Raw genomic sequence first — 10,173 nt, forward strand, 5'->3', positions numbered from 1 at the left:
AATGTTTTGCTTTTTCTTTTTCGTTTTTCCTCCCCGCTTTCCGAGAGCCACAACTTTTTTATTTTTCCGTCAATAGAGTGGTGTGAGGACTTATTTTTTGCGGGACGAGCTGTAGTTTTTATTGGTACCATTTTTTGGTACATAAGACTTTTTGAGCACTTTTTATTACATTTTTTGGTAGAGCGAAGGTGACCAAAAAACTGTGATTTTGCTGTTTAAAATTCTTTATTTTTCACGGCGTTCACCGTACGAGTTCAATAATGGTATATTGTAATAGCTTGGACTTTTACAGAAGCAGCGATACCAATTTTGTGACATTTTTTTTATTTTTTTACATTACTTTAGAGAAAAAATGTGAAAAGGGTTTCTTTTTGGACTTTAAATATTTATTTATTTTTTTCCACTAATAATAACTATTTACTTTTGTTTTTACATATTTTATTAGTCCCCATAGGAGACTTGAACCAGCAATCGTTAGATCACTGGTAGAATACACTGCAATACTAATGTATTGCAGTATATTGTCATTTTTACAGGCTCCTGTAACAGCGTGATCGCTGTTTCTGTCCGTTAGTCCCGGGTATCGGCTGTAATACACAGCTGACCCCCGCAGCGTATGGGGCGGGCTCAGCGCGTGAGACGCTCCATATATCACCCCCCACACCACGACATGCTATTAAGTCGTGGTGCGCAAAGGGTTTATTGCGCAGCAGATGGTGCAGAGTGAAAATTTTAATTTTCCACTGATGTGCCATTTTAGTGCACTATATGTTGTGCCCAGTTTGTGCCACAAATACCTCATAAAATTTTAACCGGGTTCTCCCGGGTATGGCGATGCCATATCGGTGGACGTAAACGGCTGTTTGGGCACGCTGTAGTGCTCAGAAGGGAGGGACGCCATTTGGTTTTTGGAACGCAGATTTTGTTTGGTAGTAGCTCTGGCGTTTTGCTGGTATTTCAGTTATAATGTGGGGGCAAATATAGACTGGGCAGATTACATCAGGGGCATAATAAGAGGGTATAATAATGCTGTAAATAAATAATAATGCGCAGATATGTGGCCTTTGTGGCACTTATAAATGGTGCCTGATTTTATCCGCTTTTGGAACACTGCACATTTTGCATTGCCATATTCTGGGAGCCACAACTTTTTTAATTTTTTCACCACCGGAGCCTTGTGAGGGCTTATTCTTTGCGGGACAATCTGTAGATTGCATTGGTACCATTTTGGGGTACATGCCATTTTTTTTTATCACTTTTTATTCCATTTTTCGGCAAGCCAGGTGACCAAAAACCATCAATTCTGACAATGATTTTTATTTATTTTTTTACAGTGTTCACCCTGGGCTATAAATGACCATTATATTTTATTCTGCGGGTCGGTACGATTACGGCGATACCATATGTATATAGTTTTTTTATGTTTTGCAGCGTTTGCGCAATAAAATAATTTATTTAGAAAATAATTTATTTTCTGTGTCACCATATTCTGAGAGCCATAAGTTTTTTATTTTTCAGTCAAAAAAGCTGTGTAAGGGCTTGTTTTTTGCGGGACGGGTTGTAGTTTGTATCGGTACTATTTTGGTGTACATGCGACTTTTTGATCACTTTTTATTGTATATTTTGGGACGGGTGGTGACCAAAAAATATTGATTCTGGCATTGTCTTTCGTTTATTTTTTTTGCGGTGTTCACCGTGCGGGAAAAATAATATTATAGTTTTATAGTTGGGGTCGTTACGAACGCGGTGATACCAAATATGTGCACTTTTTTTTTACGTGTTCATTTTTTTTTCTATAATAAAAGACTTATTATAGGAAAAAAAGCAGTTCTTGTTTATATCACATATAACTTTTATTTTTACACTTTTTTTAAAACATTATTATTCTTTTTATTACTTTTTTCACTTGTCCCACTAGGGGACACTTAGGCGGGATTCACACGACCGGGTCGTTCCCGAGCCCGAGTGTCGGCCGGTAAAATCGGCCATTTTGCCCGGCCGGTTTGCATAAAGTTATGCATCCGTGCCGGGCCGGGCAGATCCGGACAGTGACATCAGCGGCAGCTCCTGAAGGGGAATCCCCATGTGTTCGGGGATTCCGCTTCAGGAGTTTCCCCTGATGTCACTGCCCAGATATGGACAGAGACATCAAGCGCTCTGTCCAGGAGCGGAATACCCGAAAACACGGGGATTCCGCTCCTTCAAGGAGCTAAAGTGCGGCTAGCACATAGCAGAGCGGGGAGATACCTCCCTGCTCTGCTATAGTGGCGTCGCTACAGTAGTAGCAGCCGCAGCAACAGCAGCTGCTGCTACTACTACTAGCGGCGCCATCGAAGGTGTCGCCGAGCCAGGGTGCTTTTAACAAGCAGGGGAAGGGAGCCAGCGCAGCGCTCCCTCCACCTGCTGTACACCCCGGCCCTGCAACACAGTGTACAGCGATGCCATTCGTCAGAATGGCATCAACTCCTCCTCCTCACATGCACTCTGCGCTGTGAGGAGGAGGAGATAGAGCGCAAGCGCCGGGAAACCCGGCCATCACTCGGAACACATTCCGGTGATGGCCGTGTAATACCCGGCCCCATAGACTTCTATGGGAGCCGGGCGGCCGGGTGTCCGGGCAAAGATAGAGCATGTCCTATTTTTTGACGGCCGGATTTTCCGGCCGTCAAAAAATCGGTCGTGTGAATAGCCCCATTAGGGGTCTATCATTCCTAATGCAGCCGGGTGCCGGCCGATTTATGAACGGCCGGCACCCGGCCGGGAAACCCTGCCGTGTGAATGAGGCCTTAGACTTGCAGCTCTGATCGCTGCTGGAATACATTACACTACCTACGTAGTGTAATGCATTCCAACTGTCATTGTGACGTAATAGTCACACTGACAGAAAGCCTACGACGACCACCCTCCGGGTGGTCCTCATAGGCTTCTGTACATGGCAGCCCGGAAGCCATTGTCTGGCGTCCGGTTGCCATGGGTACCATCGCCAGTCCCCGTGATTTCACATGGGGGCTGCCGATCAGCGCTAAACACCTTAATTGTGGCGTTCAAAATCGAACACCGCAATTAAGGGGTTAACTGCCGAAATCAGCGGCGATAGGCCGCTGATCGGCAACGGGGAATGCAGGGCAGACACCCTGCACAGTTAACCGCCGCTGCGGTGTAGCGCCACGCGGCGGTTAACTGTCAAAGCACTGACGTTACTGCACGTCAAGGTGCGCGAAGTGACTGCTCACATTGACGTGCATTAACGTCAAGGTGCGGGAATGGGTTAAGCCAATGGCATATAATGACTATATGTTTTGTCCTGAACCAATCATAGGCTTAGACGACGTTTTAAATATAAAGCCATAATTTCCAAAAATATACCACATCATAAATGTTGAGTCACAATGACCCCTCCCTTATAGTAAACAAAATCATTCTCCAAGGCTGAGTGAGACTACCCCATCCCTTACAGTAAACAAAACCATTCTTCAGAAACTCAAGGATAAGGGGGAGTTCACATAGAGTTTTTTGACTAGTTTTTTTAATTGGATACCGCATCGGAAAACGCGCTAAAAATCGGCCGAAAATGCCTTCCATTGATTTCAATGGGAGGTGGAGGCGTTTTTTCCCGCGAGCTGAAAAAACGCCTCGCGGGAAAAAGAAGGGACATGCCCTATCTTCAGGCATTTACCCCTCTGACCTCCCATTGACATTAATGGGAGGCAGAGAAATCGTATTTCGCTGCATTTTTTGCCTGTGGCGCTCAATGGCTGCGGGCAAAAAATGCAGCGAAATCGGCGTGCAGGCAGAGCAAAATCTGCCTCAAAATTCCAAACGGAATTTTGAGGCAGATTTTCCGCCTGCAAAAAACCCAGTGTGAACCCAGCCCAACACTCCTTTTCACACAAAAACGGGTAAATATTTATCTATATTTTCCATATCAAGAGAGACTAAATATAAACATGCAGCTCAAGAACAAAAAAACTTTGAATTGTTTCAGACAATGCTGAGATAGATGTATTAGCTTTAAAGCAACATGACTTATTGATCTCAAAATGGATCCTTCAGGCCACAAGATGGATTCCAAATATACAAAATGGACGCCACACATACAAGAGTCTACACAAAATGTAATCATTTAAACATATTCTAATCACTTTCACAACATCTATTCCTTCTCTACATGTAAGTACAATATTACTCTAAACTACCGTCAGCTAGTTATACCGAAATGGTCTTACGTAAGTATCATACATAGGTCTTATATTTCTCCACATAGAGGGTTTCTCATGGGTTAATATCCCTCAACTGTATGTCTTAAATTTGTTCAATGTGGTGAAGACATTTTCCATTGCCTGTGGACCTGTCCTTCTATCCAGACATTTTGGCATTTGGTCTGGTCTTTCACTCTCAAATATCTTACAGATTTTGTAAAATTTGACCCGTCCTGGGGTGTTTTGGTTGGATTAATCCATCTAAACAACACTGTACCAGGGCGAGTAGGAAACTATAGTAATGTGGAGTAGCTGCAGTGACGAAATCCATGACTAAGGGTTTATAGAGTTCAGTCCAGAATCCTAAAATCTTTTGTATAAGCAGTGCCAACCCAGCCACCTGGGTCCTTATTTTACCACTTCATCCCCTATCCATGGGAATAAAAACACAGAGACCTTGGATTGAATTGAATTGGCCACAGTAGCCATTTCATTGAAAAACAAACAGGTCAAAAATAATCAATACATAAATATTAAATTAACATTAACAATTTATGCAAATGCCCCACTGACATAATTCGCGTGAAAATGTACCCAGCCGGAAATGGGGTCCTTGAAGCTAATAAAAGGATTTGATACCATTCTGCCCATACATCTATTTTTACCCCCAGCATTTTCTACACATGCTCAGGGGCAATGTGACCAACTTAAGTTGTCTAAAAATCACAACCAATCCTCGGGAAACCACCCAGCAGGAGCTCAAATAATCAAACCCCCAATAAATGTATCTTTTGAGAGAGACATACCCACGATGAATCCTGTGGTAGAATAGTCTACCGCAGGAGCTGGTCACAGCAGTGACAGTAGATGACTTAAAAAAAGACTTAGATCATTTCTTAGAACAAAAAAATATTAGCTCCTATGTGTAGAAATTTTTACCTTCCCTTTTCCCATCCCTTGGTTGAACTTGATAGACATGTGTCTTTTTTCAACCGTACTAACTATGTAACTATGTAACCAATTGAACACCAACTCCCAGGACCCCCAAACCCGCCATTAACTGCCATGACACCGTAACAACAGCCGGAAATACCATCACAACCACACCAGGTATCCCTACTGAGAAAAAAACAAGCACCAAACAATGATAAACACACAGGGAGGAAGGGCGGGAAACACTCCTCCGCTCCTTTCGTTCAATCTAGGGCTTGAACGCCAGGCGCCGACTGACCTGCCTAACGCTCCATCCCCTAATTCCTCCCCTTCCTATTCCCTCATCAAAGGCCTTTCTTCACGGCTTGCAGCCCAGGTCCTGCCTGTCTTTCTACAATTTTGGATACAACCCCTGTCCAGGAAATTATTCCTGGAATATGTTATTTTTTTCCAAATGGATTGGGTAGAAACGTATCTAATAAAAAAAAATACTACATTTCTTTGATAATTGGAAATCTTTTTTTTAAGGCGCTACTATCCCCAATACCTATCGAGATCAAACAGCACTTTCGCTTGACCACATGGTACCCAGAAAGGGAATTGGCGTGTGACACCCCTATATAAGAATATTATTATGTCAACATCATTTTTTTTTTAGATTTATGGTGAGATCCACTGGCACGACTTTTTGGACCCTATGAACTAATAAGTAGCTATACATGTATAGCAATCCAAAAGAATAAAATATTACGGCACTCACTGAGTAGTCTTGATGCATTTATTTCTTAATAACACATGGCAAATACTCACATACAAAAGCTATTATAGGGATTCTTCGTTCAAGTGCCAGTTTTGAAAGAAGAAGCTCTGCAATAGCTTTAGTATGTGAGTGCTTGCCATGTGTTATTAATCCAAAAGGATGAAATAATACGTAACTCACTGAGCAGTCTTAATGAGTCTGTATCTTAGTAACATTAGTATTTACTATTACTATTTCTGTTACATTGTATCTCTGTCTGAGAAGGCTATTGAGCATCATTGATATGCTGTGAATCCGCATCCAGGGTGTGAATGCTGACTTATTACTATTGTGAACTGCATTGTGTAGTGCCGATCATATTTTCTCTATATGGAAGAACTAGCTATACCTGTATGACCGCTTTTATACTGCCTGATTACTCCCTTGTTTTCCCGCACACCCTTTTTGTTTGGTGCTTTACAAATTTCTGCTGATGTGACATTTTGCTTCTACACACTAATGTGATCTTACTATCGTACCAATGAGCCTTCTTTAATTACTGTATATGTGAAGATACAAATGTTGGTTGGTTGAATTGAAGGAAAAAAAGACATATATACTACGCACACTTTAAAAAAAGGTCGGATCAGGCTAAGTAAAGAGTTGTCCACAAAACTCTCTCCAGAATCGCAAATAAAAGTATCTACTTAGCCACTCTGATGACCAAACGAGTCCACAGACACAAGTTCAAAGGTAATAATATGATATGCAGGCTCATTGGATGCTGGTTAACTAGATGTTAGGTTACCTGAGCTTTGTAGTTCTACTGCCGTCTCGAGCTCTTTAAGATCTTCAAACAGACTTAATACGGGAGAATCGAAAATAGAATAGCAAAACCTTGAAAAACTTCCCAGTGCGGGATTGAAACGTTGCAGTATGTAAGCTGAAATAAATAAAATAGAATTTTTCATATATAATTACTATGCATATATATATATATATATATATATATATATATATATATATATATATATATATATATATGTATATATATATGTATATATATATATATATAGATATAGATATATATATGTACATATACACTATATGGACAAAAGTTTTGGCACAACTATATATTACACCTACAGGAGTTTTTATGGCACCCCATTCTAAATCCATAGGCATAAATACAGACATGGTCGTCCCCCCCGTCCCCCCCTTTGCAGCGTACACTCTTCTGGGAAGGCTTTCTACAAGATTTTGGAGTGTGTCTGGTCTGTAGGAATCTTTGTCCATTCATCCAGAAGAGGATTTGTGAGGTCAGATACTGATGTTGGACGAGAGGGCCTGGCTCGATATCTCCGTTCTAGTTCTTCCCAAAAGTTGTTCGATGGGAATGAGGTCAGGGCCCTGTGCAGCCAAGTCAAGTTCTTCCACACTAAACTCACTCAATCATGTCTTTATGGAACTTGCTTTGTGCACTACGGCACAGTCATGCTGCAACAAAGAATGATAATAATTTATAAGAACAGATTACTACATAGAATAGACATTCAATATCCGAAAATCATAAAATTGTGTCTCATCAATAACTTTAAACACAGTTGACTAACGAATTCAGAAAATAAACCATAAATTGCAAATGTATGAAACTAATTTTTAACGTTAAGTCATTGCAAACATTTTATTAGTGATATTTGATTTGCTGTAATAAACAATTGTTTCTCCTGCTATAGTTCTAAAACGTTGTGAGAATAATATTATAGTGGTATCTGTAGGTTTCTGCTGATGAACAATGAATAGTACAATAAGTGCAAGAAGAACATATGTGCTTAGCATGCAACATACTCGGATTAGGTTTTATCTTATGTCAGCTCAATTTGCATACCTGTAGAGGGCGGGATTTGGTTTTAGCCTATAGAATTTAATCTCAATTTGTGTGAATGGTACCTCTAGCCTTTATAAAGCTGCAATGACTGCTGTACAAGATGGACTTTACTTGAGTTTCCAAGTTTACCTAAGACTCACCAACTATCCAACATCACAATGACTCTGTCTGCAAGCGAGAGGGCTCTTATCCTATCCCTATGGCCGAAGATTGCTCCTCAAGTCAATGATCTAGGTGGTGAGGCTTTGGATAGGTAATGTGCATTTCTATTTGCCTATTAAGCAAACTTTATTATAGCGATAGTGCTAACTATGCAAAATATGCCTGCAATACTTTAATATCTCTGAGGTAATCTAAGATACAAGGGATACATCGTATCAGAGATTACACAGTATAAACAGCATTTTTCAACTGTTATGTATGTTGGATTATGATGTCACCTGAGTTTGTGTAATGATGTCATTAGTTAAAGTTGATATTTTCTAATACTATCACTCTATTCATTAAAAATGAAGTTATTTGAGATATTAGAAGTTCTTTCTTTGTTTCAGCAATAGATGTGATGGTCATGGAAGATCTCTGTGATTATGCATATTTTTTTTTTATAATTCATAGTATTTCATGATAGTTAAAACATTATGTTTTAGTAACAAATGATGTGACAGCTCCTAAATTGTAGTACTAGTTGCTTATACAATTTAAGTAAGCTGTAAAATAAATGTTATGTTAAATATAGTACATGTCCCTGATGTTTAATAGTTCATGCCATGAAGGAAATCTTGTTTTCTGACATAATACCCTTATTGTTTTTTTATTATTGTAACCCTGTTTTTTTGGTTTTTTTTAGGCTGTTTCTGAGCTTCCCTCTGACCAAAACCTACTTTCCCCACCTTGACTTGTCCCAAGGATCTGCTGACATCAAGAACTATGGTGGAAAGGTCATGAATGCTCTTGGAAATGCTGCCAATCATCTGGATCACCTTGATGCCTCCCTATCCACCCTCAGCGACCTCCTTCCACACAAGCTGAGAGTGGACCCTGGAAACTTTGAGGTAAGAAATAAGAAATATGTTATGTTTTATATGTAGTACTACCCCATCTGTTGGGTTACTAACAGGAACCAGAGTAGCATCATTCACTAGTAAAGTTCACATATACAGTATTACACACTGCCTGCATAAATATGCCTATTTAGAAGACATGTTTTTTAATTTGTAATGATTAACACTTTATTTAAAATATAACACATGAGTACATACATGCCACTGTAAATTTTATAGTGACTCTTCAATAGAATGTAAGCATATACATTTATTGGTTATATATTGAAGGATATACATTATATGTCTGATTCTGAGGAATTTAATAATTGATACAATACATTGATACCTTTATGGTTTATATGGTAAGTGTTGAAAACAGCTCCGTAATTTCAGACGTTTTTTGTTAAGCGTGTGAACATACCCTAAGGGTATGTTTACACGGCCTATTTACGGACGTAATTCGGGCGTTTTTGCCCCGAATTACGTCCGAAAATAGCGCCTCAATAGCGCTGACAAACATCTGCCCATTGAAAGCAATGGGCAGACGTTTGTCTGTTCACACGAGGCGTATATTTACGCGCCGCTGTCAAATGACAGCGCGTAAATAGACGCCCGCGTCAAAGAAGTGACCTGTCACTTCTTTGGCCGTAATTGGAGCCGTTATTCATTGACTCCAATGAATAGCAGCGCTAATTACGGCCGTAATGGACGCGGCGTTCAAGCGCCTGCACATGCCGGTACGGCTGAAATTATGGGGATGTTTTCAGGCTGAAACATCCCCGTAATTTCAGCCGTAACGGACGCCCTCGTGTGAACATACCCTAAGAATTAACATGAAGTTTCTTCCTTGTTGCAGCGACTGAATCAAGTAATCCAGAATGTCTTGGCTATTCACTTGCCAAAAGAATTCAGTGCTGAAACCCAGGCTGCTTGGAACAAATTCTTTTCTGAGGTCTCCACCGTCCTGACCTCCAAGTAAAGATAAAGAAATACTCATGGACTAGGAGACTACATCACTACCTGCAGCAAACCATCCTGTAGGGAAGTTCAGAGGAAACTATGACACAAATTTGTCATCAAATCCATAGGCAATCAAAGAATGTCATTCAGCTGTAATATAATTTTGCTCGCTTGTGGTTTTGCAGCAGTCTATGTCTGGCTATTTACTTGTGTCTGTTGTCCATCAAAAGGAATCTGGTGTAATCTTTAATAAAAGTGCATTAATTTCTAATTGCTGCCGCTTGTTGGGTTTTCTTTAATGATGTTGAGATTTGAACTATAGACAATATATTTTACTGTGCTTTCTATTAAAATCATTATACACATATAGGGGGATATTAATTAAGACTGGCATTTCACACGCGAGTGTTA

At 40.2% G+C, this 10,173-nt stretch overlaps 1 protein-coding gene across 1 annotated transcript; it reads left to right on the plus strand.

Moving 5' to 3' along the window:
• Positions 1-7,917: 7,917 nt before the first annotated feature.
• On the plus strand, positions 7,918-9,781 carry LOC142656385 (hemoglobin subunit alpha-3-like). Its single transcript, XM_075831301.1, has 3 exons — positions 7,918-8,012; positions 8,607-8,811; positions 9,659-9,781. Exons 1-3 carry the CDS (start codon positions 7,918-7,920, stop codon positions 9,779-9,781), a joined length of 423 nt encoding a protein of 140 aa, XP_075687416.1.
• The last annotated feature ends 392 nt before the right edge of the window (positions 9,782-10,173 follow it).

The sequence above is a fragment of the Rhinoderma darwinii genome, chromosome 6 (genome assembly GCF_050947455.1).
Source record: "Rhinoderma darwinii isolate aRhiDar2 chromosome 6, aRhiDar2.hap1, whole genome shotgun sequence".
Lineage (NCBI taxonomy): Eukaryota > Metazoa > Chordata > Amphibia > Anura > Rhinodermatidae > Rhinoderma > Rhinoderma darwinii.